Source organism: Miscanthus floridulus, chromosome 3 (assembly GCF_019320115.1).
Source record: "Miscanthus floridulus cultivar M001 chromosome 3, ASM1932011v1, whole genome shotgun sequence".
NCBI classification, from domain to species: domain Eukaryota; kingdom Viridiplantae; phylum Streptophyta; class Magnoliopsida; order Poales; family Poaceae; genus Miscanthus; species Miscanthus floridulus.
Window position 1 is genome coordinate 4,161,417 of NC_089582.1, and position 20,288 is coordinate 4,181,704.

At 46.7% G+C, this 20,288-nt stretch overlaps 2 protein-coding genes and 1 pseudogene across 2 annotated transcripts; 1 reads left to right on the top strand and 2 right to left on the bottom strand.

The window, feature by feature from the left end:
• The first annotated feature begins 4,841 nt into the window (after positions 1 to 4,841).
• LOC136544805 (protein PHLOEM PROTEIN 2-LIKE A10-like) lies at positions 4,842 to 6,231 on the top strand (annotated as a pseudogene).
• A 4,404-nt stretch (positions 6,232 to 10,635) lies between these two features.
• On the bottom strand, positions 10,636 to 11,320 carry LOC136544806 (phytosulfokines 4-like). Its single transcript, XM_066536874.1, has 2 exons — positions 11,058 to 11,320; positions 10,636 to 10,938 (listed from the first exon to the last, which is right to left on the bottom strand). The coding sequence occupies exons 1-2, from the start codon at positions 11,187 to 11,189 to the stop codon at positions 10,813 to 10,815; spliced, it is 258 nt and encodes an 85-aa protein (XP_066392971.1). The 5' UTR covers positions 11,190 to 11,320; the 3' UTR covers positions 10,636 to 10,812.
• A 762-nt stretch (positions 11,321 to 12,082) lies between these two features.
• LOC136544807 (ATP-dependent DNA helicase DDM1-like) lies at positions 12,083 to 18,447 on the bottom strand. The gene is made up of 14 exons (XM_066536875.1): positions 18,321 to 18,447; positions 17,192 to 17,735; positions 17,006 to 17,098; positions 16,094 to 16,440; positions 15,838 to 16,024; positions 15,570 to 15,745; positions 14,556 to 14,812; positions 14,339 to 14,443; positions 14,143 to 14,237; positions 13,928 to 14,047; positions 13,219 to 13,338; positions 12,970 to 13,068; positions 12,766 to 12,867; positions 12,083 to 12,590 (listed from the first exon to the last, which is right to left on the bottom strand). The coding sequence occupies exons 2-14, from the start codon at positions 17,642 to 17,644 to the stop codon at positions 12,363 to 12,365; spliced, it is 2,382 nt and encodes a 793-aa protein (XP_066392972.1). The 5' UTR covers positions 17,645 to 17,735; positions 18,321 to 18,447; the 3' UTR covers positions 12,083 to 12,362.
• Between the last annotated feature and the right edge of the window lie 1,841 nt (positions 18,448 to 20,288).

Here is a 20,288-nt window from a genome sequence, read left to right on the forward strand (position 1 = left end):
GGGTCAGCTTGTGGTGGGCCTTGTTGCTCTGCCTCAGCCTCAGCACTAGGTCGCCCACCTTTAGGTCTCGGCTTCAAATGCGGCGGGCTTGATAGCGTCATAGAGCTTGCTGGTATTTGGCCGAATGTAGCAGCGCAACATATCGAGCTTCCTCCAGCTAGTTGAGGGCGTCCTCGTGGGTAGTGCGGTTGCTCTGCTCGTTGTAGGCCCGAAGCCTCGGGGAACCATACTCCAAGTTAGTGGGGAGGGTGCCCTCGGCCCCATAGACTAGGAAGAATGGTGTAAATCCTATGGCTCGGCTTGGGGTATTCCTCAGGCTCTAGATGACTGACGGGAGTTCGGCAAGCCATTTCTTGCCAAACTTCTTCAGCCAGTTGTATATTCTTAGCTTGAGACCTTGTAGGATCATGCCGTTGGCATGTTCTACTTGGTCGTTTGTCCTAGGGTGTCCTACGGCCGACCAAGCCACACGGATGTGGTGGTCGTCTCAGAACGTCAGGAATTTTTGGCTAGTGAATTGTGTCTCAGAAAAGCCCCTCTTCCTGCTCCCTCGTCCTCATCGCCCATGCTTGGCATTCCGAGTCCGACATGGAAGCACTCACGAGTGGGATCGTAAGTGCCTTCGTCGTCAGAGTCAGAGTAGCCAAAGCAGTAGTCGCTCGCGGCCAGGAAGCGATGCATAGCTTTAGGGTTACGAAGTCCGGAGAAGTCCGTTCCAGCCCACGCCTTGTCCTTCTCCGAGGAGTCAGTGTGGGTGTGAGTCGGAGTCATGGTGCCGAAGTCGAGGGTAAAGCGTTGGTGGCGTCCTGAGGGCTCGGCATGAGCAGAAGCGTAGGCGGAAGCGTAGGTGGCGGCGGCATTCCTCAACCCGAAGGGGTACGGGGATGGTGCCATTGCCAAGCTTTGCTCCGCCGAAGCCGACTCCTCAGGAGGTGGTGGGATAGAGCTTGACGATGGAGCGTCGTCACGCGCCACCGGTGTCTTTCCTTTGTCCAGGCTCAGGCTAGATAGGTCCCCAACCAGGGACCTGGTGCCAACAACTGGTCGTGGGATACCGGCGAAGAGCGGCGTGTCGCCCTGAGTTCGTGTGGTGTCGAGGTGGCCCTGCTCACGTCATGCCTGGCGAGCGCGACAAGAGCGGCCGCCCGGGCGCCGCCTGCGCCTGGGCTGCGGGTGCGTGATGTCGTCATCGGTCGGTGGGGCTCGGGGCGTGAGAAGTACCATATCGTACTTACATCCTAGAGACATGAACTCTAGGCTCCCGAACCAGATCACCGTACCGAGACGTAGTGGTCGTACGTGATCTGCCATCCGGAACTTGTTAGGGAGATGAAGCTGACACACAGATCCCCTACCTGGCACACCAACTATCAGTGTTTGGGATCGGTAGGCCCTCAACCAACTAGTAAAAATGTGATGTGTGCCCCTAATCTTACCCCATGCCATTTCGTCCACCTTCTATTCAGTTTGTAACGTCTAACAGGTCTGACATGTGGGACCGAGCAGAAGAACTGACCATCTTACCCCTTGAGACTAGAGTGCATATACGGTGGGCAAATTGACTGGCATTGACCGCCATCTCACTTCTCTCTCTCTCGAATCCTCTCTCTCATCTCTTCCCCAAACCCTAGCGACGGAGTCCGGATCGGTGGCGACGGTGAGTGAGCAGCGGCGGTGGCGGCGACGGTACCCTAGAGGCGTCGTGGTTGGGAGGCAAGAATACCCATCCTAGGTGCTTGTGGCGTCGATTTTTGGAGCTCGTGTTTACTCTGTTTGTCTGCTCGAGTTCGTCGGTTCCTGTCTATGCGCACGGGTGCTCAGCACCTGGTGCTACTGGTGTAGGCTGGAGCAGAGCCGAGCGCTCCTAGTCGTGCAGCCGAGTCTAGCACAGCCTCAGGCCAAATTGCCTGCTTCTCTTGTGAACGGCGAGCAGTTCCTCCGCCCCCTTTTTATTTTCGTCTGTTCTTGCAGCCAATTTCTAAATCCATAGCATAGGTGTTGAAATTGGTGGCCTTCGGTTCAATCAGGTTCGGCAGTGAGTAGTACCACGCTGACCAATTATTGCCGCCGGTGGCTCTGTGTAGCCCCGTCGGCTAGGCTTTGAGTTTGCTTGCTCGTTCTTCGTTCTTGTCTAGATATCCGTTCAGCTACAGCAGTGTGTGCAGTTCTCTAATTTTAGTAGCTTGCAGTTAGCTTTTGAGCGGCAAGTCAGCAGTCCGCGCTGCTCCTGGTGATCAATGGCAACAACATCAACTGGCGGCGGCTGCTGTGTTCCTCATGCAGGTAAGCAGCAGGGCAACAGGTTTTTGGTCATGATAAATATGCATGTCATTGTCAAGCTATAGTGATGCAATAATGAATATCCTTTCTTACAATATTTATCTAATGATTTAAGCTTCAACGTATTTCCTCTAGCTTGAGCTAATTTATTTGCATAAGGAAATTTACACGGCTTCTACTCTGAATGTTTAGTGTGTCCAAAAATTGCGTGCTCCTATGTAAGATGGACGCAGATAGTAGCTTCAACCTAGAAATCTGGATTGTTGCTCCCAATGCGCGTGGTCGGTGGTACTTGTTGGACATGGTTGTGGATGCTGACCGAACTAACTTCAGAGATTTGTTTGGGTCCGTTGTCGACAAGTGTCCTCCCACACATGGTGATGTAGCTCAAATGTTTTATTTGTGTCTGGATAGTAAGCTCCATGTTGAAGTCTGCAAAGATCAAGACTTGGTTGAAATGTTTGCCAAAAACAAGGCTTCGAAGTGCTGCTACTTGACATTTGCATATACTAGCCCAACTAATGAGCCTCAGCTTCCTGATTGGGAGTTTGGTGACAATGCCCACTCTGTTCAAGCCCCAGTCACCCCTTCAGTCCACTGTTCTAGCATAGCTAAACCAAGCAAAAATACCTAGAGCGTGTCTGTAGTGCCTGAACATGAATCACTTGAAAACCCAAATCCATCCTATGAGCATGTGGGTGTTGATGATGAAAGATTATATCTCGACCTTGGTTCTGATTATCCCGAACCTTCCAATCCTCATAAGCTAAGATAGCCTACTACCCCTGAGGCCTCTGAATCAGACACTGATGAAGAGTCTGATGTTGATGATCATGATGATGAGAAAGATTATAAAATAGAGGATGTAGATGATATTGTTAAAGATAAACAGCCTGAACAAATGCCTGATGCCTGAAATAGAGGTAATAGAACATGTTCATGTAATGCTTGGCAAGGGTCAGGAATACCCTGCAAACATGCTATTGCGTACATCACTTCAATTTCTGGAGCAAAACTGGAAGACCATGTAGATGAGTACTTTTCTATCCAGAAATTCAAAGAAGCTTATGCAGGCTCTGTCCCATGTATTCCTGACAAGTCCATGTAGCTCAAAGCCACACATGGGTTCTTCATGCACCCTCCATTGCTTAAGTCAACAGCAGGAAGAAAGAAAAATAGGATGAAAGGGGCTCTGGAGGGAGGAAGTGGGAAGAAAAAGAAGAAACATGAGTGTCCCATATGCCATGAATTGGGACATCACTGGTATACTTGTAAGAATGAGGATCCAGCAGACATAGCTGCAATGGAGGCAGAAAGGTAATCAAATACATCTACATAAATAAAACTATCATTTAACTGAACTATATTTTCTATTAACAATTGTCTTTTGCAGAGGTCTCCCAAAGAAAAGGCAGAAGAAAGCAGCTAGTACCAATACAGAGACTAGCCTTGTGGTGGCCACTCCATCAACAGGGATGGTATTCCCACACAATGAGAAAGTGGTCAATGCTGCAGAAAAGAAGAGGAAGAGCAAATCATCTTCTTCAACAACTTCCAAGAAAAAGAAGGCATCAGCTAGCACTGTACCATCAACAACTCCAGACACTCTATCTGACAGGTATGTTTTTTCTATAGTTCTGCAATTTTCCATTGTAATGAAGCTTGTTCTAATAACTGGTATTTGATAGTAACAGGTCTGGAACTAGTTCCAATGAATTAGTCTCCCTCCAGGCATCAACTGCAACAGTGCAGACACCACTAGTGGAGGTTGTTCTGCCCCAGAGTTCACCAAGGATGAAAATAGAAGTGAAGAAGAAGCTGACACCTAAGAAGCATCCCCTTGTACCAGCAAGCCCAACCAGCCCAGCTTCAAATACTAGGAGCAAGAAGAAGGTAATGCTGGAATAAAAGATGTCTGCCTGATTGTTGTGTGGGGATGTCTTTTGGCCTTATTTGCTTTTATGGCTGTTTTGCTAAAGCTGTGCCTGGTGCCTGCTTTTGGATGAGTAGTACATGAGCTACTACTGTTTATTGTGCCTGTTAGCATCATTTCATTTTGGCTTGACTAGAACTTAATGTCTGGATGAAGCACTTATGTGCCTGTTGTAATGTTGGTGACATGTTGAAAACTTTAGCTAATGCGTTGAAAACCAGTGACCAAATATTGATCTATGAACCATATTATTATCATATATTGTGTTAAATATTATTATTATATATTGTGTTTATTTCTTGGGTTGGCATCACGTACATACTTCAGTTTTTTTGGCATTAAAAAAGGTGCACATTAATTCATATGTTCATGCATCACGTACATATTTCAGTTTTTTTTTGCACCAACACAACTGCCCAGCTCGACCAGGGAGTGGCACAGAAGGACGATGGTGATTTTGATCGGCCTCTATGGCCTCAGGGCAAGCAGGTCTTTTCTTCGTGCTGTTTCCCTCCGTGAAAGTGCAAAGTAAATGGAATGGTCTGGGAGATAAAAAAAATTTAGATAGATGACCCATGGATGCGGTCCAACTTTTTAGTGGCACGTGAGAAACGGCTCATCTTTGGGAATGGTACAGACCTAAAAGTCTCTTCTAAGTTCCCCATCCGCACCTCCCCCACTTCCGGCCACCGCCATGTACCGCCGCCACGCGCTCGCCTTCGCCCGGCGCCGCCGCCGCTGGCTCCTCTGGGCGGGTGCCGCCGCGGGGTGCTACCTGATCTACCGCCACCCGGCCGTGGCAGCGCGGCGCCGCCGCCTCGCGCGCCTCGCCTCCGCGCTGGCCTCCCTCGCGGACGCCGCCGCCGCCGTGGCGTCCGACCTCGCGGCCTTCCTCCGCTCCGACTCCGACGTGGTCCCGCAGACCCTCAAGCAGGTCTCCAAGCTCGCCGCCTCGCCCGAGGCGGCCGCGTCCGCGTCGGCGCTGTCCGGGGCCCTCGCCGCCGGCGTGCTACGCGGATACTACGCCGCCGCGCCGGGGTCCGGAGCCGCCCCCGGAACCGAAGTCTCGCTCTCGGACCGCGTGCTGGACAGGGTGCTCTCCCCCGACGGGGAGCGCCTCGCTTCCGCCGTCGCCGGCAGCTTCGGGCGCCACCTCGTGCTCGCCTTCTACTCGGCCCCGCCCCAGCCTTCCGCGACGGACGCCTCGCCGGCGAGCTGGGTCGATGCCCTTACCACACCGAGGGGCCAGAGGGCGATCCGCAGCTGGGTCGAGGTCTTCACGGCCACCGCCGTCGGCGTCTTCATAGACAAGACCATCCACATCAACACCTACGATCAACTCTTCGCTGCCGCCACCAACCCTAATTACGGCGCCAGGCTGCAAGAGCTTTTTGTAGCACTCTGCAGCACCTCCGTCGAGACACTGGTCAAGACCTCACATGGCGTCCTGTCCAGTACCAGTGGAAATGCCAGTGGCACTGGCAGCTCTGGTTCCGGCATCAATGGTGGGGCTGGTGAAGGGTGGGTGGAGACAGTGTCAAGTGTGCTGGCGGTGCCAAGCAACCGCAAACTTGTTCTGGATTTGACGGGCGCGGCGACATTCGAGGCAGTGCGGTCGTTCCTGGAGTTTGTGCTGTGGAAACTGAACGCTGGTGCAAGAGCTGGAGGTGATGCCACAATTGGGGCTGGATTGCGTGCTTTGAGGCATATGAGTGATAGGTCCATGGTAATTGCCACGGTTTGCATAGCATTATGCCTGCATGTCTTGAATAGCACTTGGCTCTTGGTTCCGTCTTGAGCCTGTGGATATTCCAGAGTTCCGATTGATGATTGTACAGTTTATATCCCCGCCGTATTTGCTGTATGATTATGTGCCACTAACAGAGTATTGTATACACGGAAGCTGTAAATTCAAAATGGTGGATTTGGGGCATGGAAAAAAACTTGATTGGTAAATTGTTGCAAGCTTTTTTGTGTAATAATTATCACAGTACATTCAGTTAAAATAAAATCTGTTCATTTAACGTTCTCCTATCGTGCAATAATAGTTTTGGTGGGTTCTATTTTATACTGGAAACAGGTCCAATTTACCTCCCTGAATCTTGACACTAGTTTCCAGATGATGATGGAAGTGTGATGTTTCCTTCCACTAATTGTCAGTTACCTCTGCATTTTTTACCAACTTGTTTTAGTGCTTCTCTTCGTACTTTGATATACATCTTTTGTGTTCAGTAAATTATCACCTATCATATGTGCCATGTGTGTTCAGGAGATGTTGATATGTTTTTGGCTGTCACACCTATTTATTTAATTAATTAATTTGCTTCTTGAAGGGCGGGCCTGGTGCAAGCGGTAGAGTCTTACCGCCTGTGACCGGAAGGTCCCGGGTTCGAGTCGCGGTCTCCTCGCATTGCACAGGCGAGGGTAAGGCTTGCCACTAACACCCTTCCCTAGACCCCGCACAGAGCGGGAGCTCTCTGCACTGGGTACGCCCAAATTAATTTGCTTCTTAAGCTGATGTGGATCGCAGATGCAAGGTAATCTACCACTACCAGATCATTTCTACACCCTTTTCTGAAGCTTATTTGCACTATTTTCTTAAGCTTGTATCACTTCTGTTTACAAAATTTGTTTAGAAGATCTCTTTTCACATAACACTGCTGTTTCCTTACCTGTGCTTGACTGCTCGTATCAATCATTTTTTTCCTATTGCTAAGTTGGCTGTGTCAAATTGGTAAAATTTTTCCAGTTGCTCACTTATGTTGGTTAGACTGAAGTACTGAGATAACTGTTTATCTTTGTTTGTACTGAAGTGCTGAGATGTAACTGTTAATATTTAGGAGCTTTTCTCTACCTTGTCTCATGGGATTGTTCTATTTGATTGAAATTATGTTTTCTGCCGTGTATAGCGTGGTGGCTGGGTGCGTCCGTTGTGATGCCCCAGACCCAGGCTCAAGCCACTGTGGGCGTTCCCTGTGGTGCTGCATTTTTTTAAAAATAAATCGCTCGCTGTGCAAACTGCCTTCAGAAGCAGGCGAATGGTGCCACTGGCCAGGCAGCTTTTGGGACTTTTTCTAGGTCCAGGAGTGGTTTGGTCTCTTCTTTAGACAATGCCATGGAGGCGGTGTTCCCCCAAATTCTGGTTTTTTTATGCTCTCTGCTAGACAAGTTGGGCTAAAGGTCCTGCAGATTCTTTATTTCTCCATACCATTTTCCATTTTGTAATTCTGATGTGATTATTTGCTTTCTTTGGTAGTTACCTAATTCTGGTGTCATCTATTTAACTTATTTGAATTGATTCTTGAGCTGATGCAGATTGCAGAGAGAAAGTAATATACCACTACCAGAGCTTGTATCATCTTTGTTTGCAAATCAGGTTAGAAGATTTCTTTTCACATAATTCCATTTTTTCTTCCTACCTGTACTTTTACAGTTTTATCTGCCATTTGTTTGGTACATGTAGTGCCTGAACCATGACTAGGGGCTCTTGGTGGGTTTCAACTCTAGCCTACCCCATTTGTTTGGGACTGACAGGCTTTGTTGCTGTTGTTGTTTCATACATGTTGCTAGATTCGCTTTTAGTCGTACAAAAATCAGGTTAGAAGATTTCTTTACAAGAATCATGTTAGAAGATTTCTTTTCACATAATACCCACTTTCCCTACATGTTGCCCACCCAGGATAGCATGCTCTATGGACATCCAGGCCATTACCCTGTGATGTCAAGATTCATTCTAAAGGAGAGAAATTTTACGGTGATATTCATCCGTTGACAGAGTTTTGGGGGAGGGGAATGTGTACCTCCTCCAGCCTTCTCTGGGATGCTGGGCTCCTCCTTGTCTGGGAATCTCCATAACACCGGCAGGTTAGGGTTTTGGGTTGGGGTCTGGGGATGCACTGATGTGGATGCAAATATGATGGAGCCTGGTTGCCAAGTCTGGTCATTTTTTTTGGGCATAACACTGCAATCTGTACTTGCACTGTTAGTCATCATTTTAATTTTCACATGAGGCAAAGCAGCCTCTCCGCAGATTTTGCGGGGGAAAGGCTTGTCTCGGTTTATCCCTTCCCCAGACCCCACTCATGTGGGATCCTCCAACACTGGGTCTGCCCTTTTTTTTTTAGGCATATCACAAAATTAGTATGTACCAGATCTACAAAGTTTTTGCTTGTATTTATTTTAGTCTGTACTGAATTGCTGATAGACATGGGTTCAATACTCAAGTTCTCTCTAAAATGTCTCAAGGAATTGATTTATTTTGTTTCATAATGTCCTCGCTGGTGTAAAGTTGTATTTCTTCCCTAGCCAACTTGGTAGATGGCCTTCAGAGTCCAAACATTCTTTGTCTACACTGTACCAAGAGTACAGTTTGTTAGTACTGTTTGAAAATCTAGCCTGCATTCATGGCCCCCGACTTTCTTTAAAATCTCTAATAAGAGAAGTCTCTGTTTGAATTTTGGAGGGTTCCGTACGAGATTGTGCTGCTGTGGTGTTCATATCATATTTCTAACTTTGCTGCTGGGTTCGTCTGGAGCAGCAGCAATTAGGTTGGCAAACCTGCGATGTTTTCAAATTGTATTGTCCAAGTCCAAGAGCATTAAATTCCACAGTTGAGAAACTGATTCTTTGAAAATCTCAGTGGCTGCAGGCACATTAAGAACTTTCAGGGCGAGGGTTAGAAGAACCTACCGTACAATCAGTATCGCAATGTCAAATTTGGAGTGCCCCTGGATATCCCAGTCTCAGGTGTGAATGCAGGCCTTGCACAAAATTCTCCGCCTATTTTCTCACGTTTTAAGTCAAGATCAGGCCTTCTCCCACCAGATATGTACGGGCACAGGAGGCTACAGGTAATGATTCCAGAACCAATGACCTTTTGTTTCTTCATGGAGAATTGTATGCTACTGGCCTGGCCTACCTTTCATGATTAAAGATTGTTTGACTGACACTGTCTCTCATGAATCAGGCTGCCTCTTCTGGGTCCATACACTGATATGATCATCATCCGATGGAAGCTCTTCTGTAGCATGCAGACTGCGATGATCGACGTCAGTTAGTGTGCTCTTCTGTAGCTGCTGCCATGTTCGTTTGGCTTATAAGCTGTACTTTTTCAACCAACCACACCAAATCAGCCAACAGTACTTTCAGTCATGGTTTATCAGCCAAGCGAACAGGGCATAGACTACAGCGATCCACATCAGATAGTGTGCTGGTCAGAGCCACAGGGGGGAGGGCAGATGCACATGCAGGCATGTCGTGATCAAGCTCCCATCTGCGTGCACTCCTCAGCAGGTCATGAAAGAGAGGCGCAGTTCTGGAAGAAAAAAGCCCAAGCTGCCGCCATGGCTGCATGGCAGATGGCACGCACGGATTGGCGGTCAACTCTCTCGTCGCCATCACCCCATTTAATCTGATAGCTAGCTGACGGCTCCATATACGATATTATGTCACCATGCATGCAGATAATAGTCGCAACCTCATCTGTCGCCGCGCCGATCGAGAAGAACCAAGACGGTGCACGTCAGCATCCGTCGGCTGGAGAAGGGCATGTCCAGGTGAGGACACGAGTGGCTGTTTGCTTCAGTCAGCTGCTTAGCCAGTAAGCGTTGTATTAAGAGATGGTGTAGGATAAAGTAATGAGGACAACGGCATCTGTCAGGTGTTCTAGAGATATGCCATGCTTATCTTCTGCATGACTGCATGAGTGCAGCGCAATCCATGGGCAGGTACGGTGTTGTCGTCAACTTCGTGCGTGCATATACAATACTACTGCTGATCTGGCCCTCTCCTGGATACATATATAGCGGCAAGGTCAATGGCTCGCTCTGTCACGGTGTCTGATAAGATCCGGACAAAATCTGGCGGCTGTTGTTTGACCTGTTGCGTCTGTCAGGAAGTCATCCCTGGACATGCCAGATCAGGCGTCTGGAATGTGTAGAACTGCTGATGGATGCATCAGCAGTTTTTTTACTTGCTATACAGTATATTGGAGTATGTATATTTTGAACCGTATAATGATGTGCTGGAGATTTATATTGCTGCAGTATTTAACTGAATTTTATTTCTTCTGGTCGATCGAAGGCCAGTAAAAGAAGTTTTTACGATTCATGGGATTCACTGTTTGAGCACACATGATTGAACGGGTGCAAGATATTGACGATCTATTGAGCGGAGCAAGAGCTCCTCCGGTGCTTCAGACCCTGAAGGGGAATTGATTAGCAGAGATACTGCACGGCGTTGTAACGGTGACAAATCCAATGCAGCATGGCATGCGAATTTCATGCGTTCTCAAAGTTTCATGAACGATACTGAAACTTTTCTGAATCCGGACATACACACGAGTTCAGGCATATCGCGCTGTTCGCTTGTCTTCTGAGCCGAACATTTTCAGCGAAGAAACAATGTTTTTCTCTCACGACAAATCAGTAAACAGTACTTTTCGGCTTGTCTTCTCAGCGAAGCGAAAATTTGAAACTGTTATTATTGACACGCAGGTAACGCACCATGCAGTGTTCACACACCACGGACGGAAACAAAAGAAAGAACACGAGCACGGAGCAACGCATGTCGTATATAGTAGCCTAAGGATGGATGGATCATCAGTTGTGGTGCTGCTGGGTGTAGATGTAGTCGGTGTGCGCGTTCAGCGTGCGCCTCATCATGCACTCGTCCTCGTCGTTGGCGCCCTCGCACCCGCCTTCCGCCGGCGCCGCCGATCCCTGCTTCTGCAGCCAAGCCGGAAACCGAACGGTCAGAGAAACCCCACGATCCATCGAGACCGCCACCGGAGACAGAGAAGATGGGCGTACGCCGCACGTCGTTACGCGCACACACACGAACGTACCTGGTCATGAGAAGATGAGATGGTCGCCGCCGCCGCCGCCGGGTCGTCCCGTGCGGCGCTGGCCACGGGGGCCGAAGACGCCGCCGCCAGCAGGAGGACCGCGAGCACCATCACCGTCGCCAGCCTCGCCATGACGATGGTGGGTCGGAATGGATGGGTGTTGTTGGAGCCGCCGAGACTAGCGGAGCGAAGGAGGGCTGCGGGCTGCTGCCGTGCTCGTCGGTTTCGACCGGGGATGGAGCGGAAATGGTGGGCGAGTGGACGGACGGCCTGGGTCGGGTATTTGAAGCCCTGGCAGAGGCCAGGGGGGCTACGTGGCGGCGCGCGGGGCCTTGACCGATCCACCGATCCCTCCACCACCACCCGCGATGGTCTCGGCTCGGCGTGTACGTCGCGTAGCGCGTCACGCACGCCGCACGTACGCGCGCGTGCCGTGCGGGCCGCTCCGCTGCTGCTCTCTACCGCACCTTGGTAATCACCAGCCAGCAAGTCACCGCTTCAATGCGTGCCTCACTGTCACTGGCATGCATGGCACAAGCAGGCTGGCTGGGTGTGGATGCTTATTGGCTGGGGCTGCTGCCATCAAGAGTAGCTAGTCAACAATAGAGGTCAACTTGTTGGTTGTTGCGACATTCGTTTTCTCCCCCCTCCCCCCTCTGGTCGCGTATAGAAAACCAGGAACCGATCTTTGTCACGTATGCACAGCAAAAACACGGGCGTTCGTTCAGTTACTGTTGATTCACGGTGGTGCTGGTGCGTGCCATAATAAGATACCTTGAGTGCTGATGAAGTGGTGTTTGTTGAGATATAGTCGAGACTGTCGCTGCTGCATAGCCACGGAGGATCGCATCGTATCACGGACGGAGACGAGTGGCAAACCGACTTGTCCATGTCTCCTGGATTAACTAGCCCTGCGACTTGCGAGTTGAGCCACCTCTTGTACCATACTCTACTGCAAAACTGCAACGACCTCTTGTACTGTAGCGTTTGTCTGCACCCTGCGTGCAAACAGCAAAACACCACCGGAGTTCTCTGCTGGGGAACCCAGCTGTCAATATTATATACATTACGCCATGCCCAGCAAAGCACCCAGCTTCGCCCTGCACGGTCCACGACAGCTGCAGAACGAAGCAGCAAACGAAGTGCAGCATGCGGTTCGAGTCACAGCTCACAGCACACCCCATACATCCAAAACATCGCCTCAACAGCCGCCAGCAACTACCTCAAAGTCAGCCAGAACGCCAAGGCGCGGGGCAAGCAAAAGCGCAACCAACTAAAACAGATAGGAACCGTAGCAACGACAACTCAGCTGGTGAGCGACGAGAGCATGCCGCCGCCACTCTTGGTCGGCACCACCACCTCCCAGCCTGGGCCTTTCAGCGGGACAAGAGGCGCGGCGTTAGCGCCGCCAGGTGGGCCCGAGAGGTCGCTCCGGTCCATCAGCTTCAGGAGGTCCTCGTCGCTGATGTCAGTCTGGATCATCCTGTCTTCCTCGTCCTGCTCGTCCTTGAGAAGCGCCAGCAGCTCGCCCTCCTGCGTTCCCACAACAAAAGAAAGGAAGCACGTCAGCCACAGAAAACCTAACCTCCCTGGTGAACCGGCATTCATTTTGTCGACATTTGTTATCTAATATTTTTTTTTTTTTGGTGTTCTGCTACTACTATCTAGTATTATGCTAGAGCAGCTTGGGATGCGTCTGAGCTATTACATTTAAGACATTAGGCTTAGCTCTCTCTTGTTCAAACTGTCCCTTGCCGATCACCACATGCTCTAGCTTCAACTTCCCAAAAGCTTTCTTAATGATCCGTCCCTGCAATGATGAGATGATGAGTAAACCTATATATCCACTACATGATTTTAACCAAAGCAACATGTTCGAACTCTAAAGATGACTGATATCATCAAACCACACCTCAACAGAATGTGATGTAGCCAGCCTATATACATGCACTGGGCGTGTTTGGCCAATCCGGTGGCATCGATCCATAGCCTGCAAATCCATCTGAGGATTCTGGAGTAGTAAAATTCAGCGTGTTAGAAATATCATCATGGGCAACTGGACGTACATAAACAACCACAATGAGAATAGATACACATCCTATAATAACAGACATTTTAGCAGACGGACATTTATACCCCATGGATTATCAAAGATAATTACCCAGTCACTGTCATATAGGATACAGGTATCAGCAGAAGTAAGGTTGATCCCAAGTCCACCAGCCCTTGTGCTCAGGAGGAAGATACGCATACTGCTATTCAAGTCATTGAATTCTGCTATCTGCCATAAGAAATACGCAAACAAACCTGTGAAGAAATGGTAATAAAAGGCAAACATCAAGTACTTCAATGGAACAAGATTATTTCCGTCAACTGAAGATGTACAAAAGTGTTGCAGCGCACATCTTATAATGACGGTCTTTTAGCTTTTAGAACAATGAATACTGTAACAAATAGCAATGTGCTTCCAAGTTGCATGCATCACTGCACGAATCATGATGGATTGGTGTACTGACAGAATAAATAATTTTCTGGTGGGGCATGAGTGCATGACAACCCTCCAATACAACTTCAATAAACAGACAATGACATGAAGACTTGGAGTATTACAATGTACCCTGATCCTAAAAATTTATGTTTTGAGGGCTTTAAGTTGTATGTTCTCAATCTACATCTAAAACATGCCTCGCAGTTAAGATGTAGCTGAGCACATGTTATCATGTGCCAAATTCCCGTTCATGCAAACAATCAGGGAAGTAAAGTGTGCAATCACTAAAAGCCAAAAGTACAAAGCCAGGGTTCAACTTCCTGTCACATAGATGTTGTAAAGTATACTAGTAATAACATACTGACACAGACTACGACATTACCTGCCTCCTCCTTTCTTCCAATTTTACACTACCATCAATTCGGCAAACGTCATGGCCTTTTGAATCAAGGTAATATTCAATAATGTCCAACACTTTTGTCCATTGCGAAAATACTAGAACCTACAAACAGAAATACAGTTGAGATGATATATAAAAGAAGCAGACCTGAACTAGTGTGTGCATATACGATACAGGGACTAGAGAAAACCATATACCTTGTGATTTTGTGCAATCAGGTCATTTAGTAACCTGTCAAAAAGTTGGAATTTACCACATTGTTCCAGGATCTTCTCAACAGGTGGATATAAACCTGCAACATATAAAACAAAAAATCCACAGTACAAAGAGGTCAGGAGAGAAGCACATAAAAGCAGTAGATAACAGCCAGGCACTGGCAAAAATGGGGCAAACCTGTTGAATCAACTTGAGCTTCCAAAAGATCAGGATGGTTGCAGTTCTTCCTCAGCTGAATCATTAGATTATGCAACCTTGCCTTAATGCCAGGTCTCTTCAATACTGCAGTATGACAAAAAAAGAGGCCAGCTTTGGTTATTAACCTAGGAACATACTGGTGTACTGGATTACTACAAGTCTACAGAAATATGTGCGCATTATTATGACAGCATACTAATATCTGATTCCTCATTCAAGTAGTTGTCAAATGTTTTTTCAATCAAGTGACGCTGGATTTGCTTCTGATGTTCAGTCATGTTGGCATAAATGATTATCTCTTTCTTTCGTGGAAGCATCTGTTCCACATCCTCCTTCATCCGCCTTAGAAGGAATGGACGCAAAATAGCATGAAGCTTTGAAACAACATGCAGCTTTTTCTTCTCATCAGTTTCTTCACCTTTTTCTCCATTTCCTTTCCCAGAAAAATCAAACCTTGAAAGAAGATACATGTCAGCACAACAAAGGCAAGACAAATCAAATCTAATGCATGGAATATTTAACAGAAATAGCCCACAAGTTATAGTGTTCAAATATATAAAACATTTTAGAAATTAAACAGAATATAACTGAGCAAATAATACAATATAAATTGCTGCTAATGTTCAACTTATATGACATCCTGATATGCATCTACAATGTAAATCAGCAATACACATATTTACTATTCCACATACTTGCATTCCTGCTAGAACATGCATATAGCCAGAAAACTTCACGTTTAAGTAGGAAAGGAAGGGCCTACAGGTTATAATCAACAGTACTCCAGCTTCATAATACATTTAGCCTCAAGAATGTTTGTTTCATGAGTACCATAATCATTGTTCAATTACAGAATTTATGGATGCAATATATGGTGATGGAAATGATACTGCACTTCAGTAATTTTAACAAATCATGATGCTTTAACGGTGCATGCTAAATTATGAAGATAAGATATGGTCCATGGGCAGAGAAAGCCTACATAAAAGTTGCCCCAATCCTACATAGGAATGTATCATTAACTTATGATTAGGACCTACATATAAGACATTTACGCATTAAGATGGCAATTGGCCACTGATGAACACAATATATGCTTCTAGTATATATTTATTGCACTTCAGTGATGAGTTGCAAGTACGAATTGAGTAACATGAATAAAATATTGAAAGGGGCAAATAGGAAAGCATGGGTGAACAGTGAACTATACCATGACTCAAATTCTTGATGTGACGAGAATATATCAGGCAAAATGAAGTTCAATAGTGACCAGAGCTCTGCTAGATTATTCTGCAGGGGTGTTCCAGTCAAAAGGAGCTTATTATCCATTGGTATGCGCTTCAGCTCCCTCAATAATAGACACTTAGAATTTTTTAGACGATGCCCCTGGAGAAAGAAATATGGAACTGACTTGTAAATAAAAAAAAAGGAAAAAACAACAAAAGGGTGATAATTTAGGGAATATGTTTTTCCATCACCTCATCCACAACAACATACTTCCACTTATGGACAGCAAGAAATTTAGCATCATACATGGCCATCTCATATGAAGTCACTACTATCGGAAAATCAGGACCAGCATTTTTGGGCATAAATTTTCTTCGGATCTCTGCCCGGGCCGCCTTATCTCCATGATATATGATATTAGCAAGAGATGGAGTAAACCTGAAATCACGTGTAGTGGCATTAGAAAGTCAATGATATGGACAGTGAACAAATACTTTGGATGGTTACCTTGAGATTTCATTCACCCAGTTTGAGAGAGTGGATAGAGGAGCAATTATCAAGTATGGACCATGCATGCCTTTCCCTTTCAGATGAGCAAGAAATCCAATTGTCTGGATGGTTTTCCCAAGGCCCATTTGATCAGCCAGTATTCCATTTAGCCCATTCTGCCACAATGATATAAGCCATTTGACACCCTTTATCTGGTACGACTTCAACTTTCCACCAGTCAATAACGGCACAAGATTGGCCTGCTCTTTTTCCCACCTTTCGTCTTCTGAGAGAGTACAATCTTCCGCAAGACGATCTTCGCGAGACCTTGTAAGCATGGCAGCCACTGCCGTCTTAGCCTTCTTCTGCAGAGTGATTTAGTTGCTTGTTGTCAGAACTAATAAAAACTTAACATAACATTTGATCCATTAGAACAATTATTTATCAACATTTTTTCCTTATATACTAACTTGAATATGACCCTCAGAAATATTTGAGTATAAGTTTCATAATCATATAGCCACTTGATCAGTAGATGCCAACAACTCAAACAAACCATGGAACATTATCCTCATATCCTGACTCTTACTGAGGAATGCAACTGGGTTTGAGCTTCACCCACCTTTGAACAACCTTTTCAACTAATAATTTCTGAGTTTATTAACTACAGCAGAACAAGGCTACACCTAAAATGATGAGCAGCAGCAACATCCTAAGCATAAGTCCAACATCGTCAGATGATTACTATTAGTGAATCAAGATATGCAGACAACAACAACAACAACAACAAAGCCTTTAAATCCCAAACAAGTTGGGGTAGGCATATAGTATTTTAGTAAGGTAGGTATGATAAAACCTGATGATCTAAAACTGCAGACAACACATATAACAAACTACAAAAGACAGAACAATGTATGAATCTGCGCTCACATCATTGTACACTGGCTTTGCTTTCCTCTTCCGGCCATGCCCTTTCTTCTTCTCTTCTACCTGTGGTTCTTCAGCTTGAGTCTCAACACTTTCCTGTTTAACAACCAGGCAACACCACTATCGTCAGCAAAAGAAACAAAACAGTACAAGAATGAAAAACATATCAAGACAGTGGGACTTTCATACTTCAGCAATTCGATCCATGTTCTCAAGTAGAAACTCCGAATAGAGTTGTGTCTGCGACAGCAGCTCATCTAACTTGTTATACCGTGTCTCAGGATCAAAAGCGAGTCTTGCAGCCGTCTCCCTCTTCCTGGCTTCCTCTTCTTCCTCCGCCTTGAGCCGGGTGTCTTCAAGCTGCTCCTCCTCCTTTTTCATCGCTTCAGTGATGAGGGCCGCATTGCCATTCTTGGCCTCCAGGTCAATTGGTAACGAATCCAAGATTCCATCAGCCGACTCATCATTCACAGGCTCCAATAGCCGCTCTTCCTCCTTAAGGACGGGGATTGTGTCAACACCTTTAGCCTCAAACTTAATAGGGGAAGCATCCCGTGCGTCACCATCATTAGCCTCAAACTTAACAGGGGAAGCATCCCAGTTCTTGTCAGAAATAGCATCGGACATTGAAAGCGTCCCCATTGTGAGCAGCCAGCTGTTCCGGGACAACTCGCTCGCTCACAGTAGGCAAGAGATCTCCCAGAACAAGCACGTCGTAGGTTCAGTTGGGTTCCTGGAAATGAAATGAATGGGAGGAATTAAAAGAGCAATTCCATTTATTGTAGATTAAAAAATTCGTCATTAACCCAACTCAACGGCAGTTCCCAGGAATATTCAGATACGCCAATCTATCACACAAAAACAAACAACTACTGCAATGGGCTGTGGCTTTCGATTCTGCACTTATAAGCACACAGATTAAAAGATGCGGTAACTGCAAGATAACTAAATGCTATAGCCACCGAGCAGGTGGTGAACTGAAGGAAGAAGATGTTATTTATTCATTTTTTTTAGGAAAAAAGGGAGAGAAAAGACAAAACAGAGCACAAGCACATATGAACAGGAGATTTCAGCGAAAGGGGGAAGTTGCGTTTTCCTGCACAGTACCTCCCCGAAACGCCCCCAACCATGAAAGACCAAATCCAGTGTTGCCCACCAACACGAGCTTGGTCCAACCGGGGGAGGGGCGAGTGGGATGCACTTGCTCTCCGTCGAGATTAGGGGGTTAGGGTTCATAGAGAAACGGGGGACCATTTCTGTGGATTCCGAGATCGACCAAAAGAGGTGGTAGGGGCGGGGAGATCGCAGCGCAGCGTACCTTACATACGCCGTCGGCCCGTCGCCGCCCTCCGACTCCGACCGTGGCGACTGAGAGTCAGAGAGAGAGAGAGGGGTCGGGGTAGTGGCGGGTCCGGACCAATGGGGATGCGAGGGTCTAGGGTTTTGTTTGGCCGCGCGGTGCGGTGCGGGGGACAAAAGAGGCGGGAGGTTGCGAATTGGGAGGTAGGGTGGGCGCGCGCGGCGCCAGAGGCAACGGCTGCAGGGAACTGGGCCGTCGGGCTGGCGTTTCCCATTCTAACTGAATCAGGCAGGCAGGCCCATGTGGTGTCCGGGACAGCTTTTGGGCCCATCGAAGCCCGACATTGGGAAGATTGTCTTCAACCTTCGCATTCGTAAGAGAGACAGAAAATATATGAACCGCCATTTTCGGAATACTCGGTGGTTGTGGCCCTTAAATCAGTGTTCTACTAGTAGGAACAGTAAACACGTATTTTGGTCATTTTCACCGTGGAAAAGGAGGCGGGCGAAGGCGCGGAGCTACATGTAGGGCCTCTTTGGCACGGCTTATGCCGGCTTCGGCTTCATCTATTTTGCGTAAATCGAGGCACTGTAGCGTAAAGCCGTTTTGTAAGCCGGGGTTAAAATGAACTAGAAGCTGGGAAAAACCAGTTTTTCTGGCTTCACCGGCTTTGGCTTCACCGGTGAAGCCGTTTTGGATGAGCCGTGCCAAAGGGGTTGTAGTCCCACACCAAAAGACAGAAGCGGTGGTTACAGGCTAACGATGCATCACTCTTAGAGATGGCAACGAGTATATACTCATCAGCTAATGTTATCCTATACCTGCACCCGCGAGATAAAATTTTACCCACTAAATACCCGTACCTGCGCATGGGTAGTAGACTTTAATAAAAATACCAGACGGGTAACTCGTACCCGAATGCATACCCGCTATAAACCAAAAGACATGAATATATTATATTATTAGAGCCATATGTCGCCAAATATTTGTTCAATAGAAATCAACAATTATAACATAGCAACAAAACCACACAAATTAATAGCCTAATAGTCATAGATATATTAGATATATGTGTATTTCTTGGTTATTAATGAATACATATGTGTTGCTAAGACGGGTATAAATTATATAAGACGGGTATAAATTATCTGTGGGGTACACAGGTGTGTGTAGCATGTTCTTGTACCCGTACCCGCATACCTGATGGGTAGGAATTTTTACCCATTAGTATACCCGCGGGTGAAAATTCTTTCTATACCCGTCACTTTATCGAGTAAACCCCGTGGGGTAGTCGGGTTTCAGGGTACCCATTGACATATCTATTCACTCCATCTAGGATAAGGCTAAATCACATTATTTTATTATTACATTATTTTTATTACATAACTTAAATTCTACACTTTTTTAGAAAAAGTAGGAGATGGATCGTTCCAATCTGGTAAGAGGAATTAGGAACATCTAAGACTTCGTTTGGATCTTTTAAGAAAGATGAGAAATGAGATAGAAAAATAAGAATGGGATCAAAACACTTGGGCGCTTTCGGCTGGAAGAATAAGCGAGCAGCTGAACAGGGTCTTGGATTCTAGGATAAGGTTCTAGAATTCAACTATAAGTAAGGAATGAGATATAAAAATGAAAATGGGAATTAAAACCAGCTATCTACTTGAAATCTACTACGAGAATAGAATTTAAACACCTCTCTTTTCTTTTATCAAGAATAGAGATTATATTTACTTTTATAGAATCCACAGTCTCATTGTAGGAATGGGATCCTAAGTGCTAGCTATGACATTATTAGGATCTCTAAATTCGCATCTGACCCGGTCTTCACTGCACCGATCGATAGCAAAAAAAAAAAAAAAAAGAGGTGCACTGCCGACTTGACCGACGGGGACGGGGCGGCCGGCCGGTGTAGCTTTGCTGCCTTGCTGGGACATGCAAAGAAAGCCCCGGAAGCCTCGCTGAAGGCTGAAGCGTCGTCGCCAC

What these genes read in the sequence shown, in the direction of transcription:
- LOC136544806 (XM_066536874.1), bottom strand. Translation starts at nt 11,189, where the DNA reads ATGGCGAGGCTGGCGACGGTGATGGTGCTCGCGGTCCTCCTGCTGGCG. An exon ending in TCTCATCTTCTCATGACCAG is followed by an intron (nt 10,939 to 11,057) that starts GTACGTTCGTGT and finishes GCTTGGCTGCAG; the next exon opens with AAGCAGGGATCGGCGGCGCC.
- LOC136544807 (XM_066536875.1), bottom strand. Translation starts at nt 17,644, where the DNA reads ATGGGGACGCTTTCAATGTCCGATGCTATTTCTGACAAGAACTGGGAT. An exon ending in ACATGGATCGAATTGCTGAA is followed by an intron (nt 17,099 to 17,191) that starts GTATGAAAGTCC and finishes GTTGTTAAACAG; the next exon opens with GAAAGTGTTGAGACTCAAGC. An exon ending in TGGGTGAATGAAATCTCAAG is followed by an intron (nt 16,025 to 16,093) that starts GTAACCATCCAA and finishes ACGTGATTTCAG; the next exon opens with GTTTACTCCATCTCTTGCTA.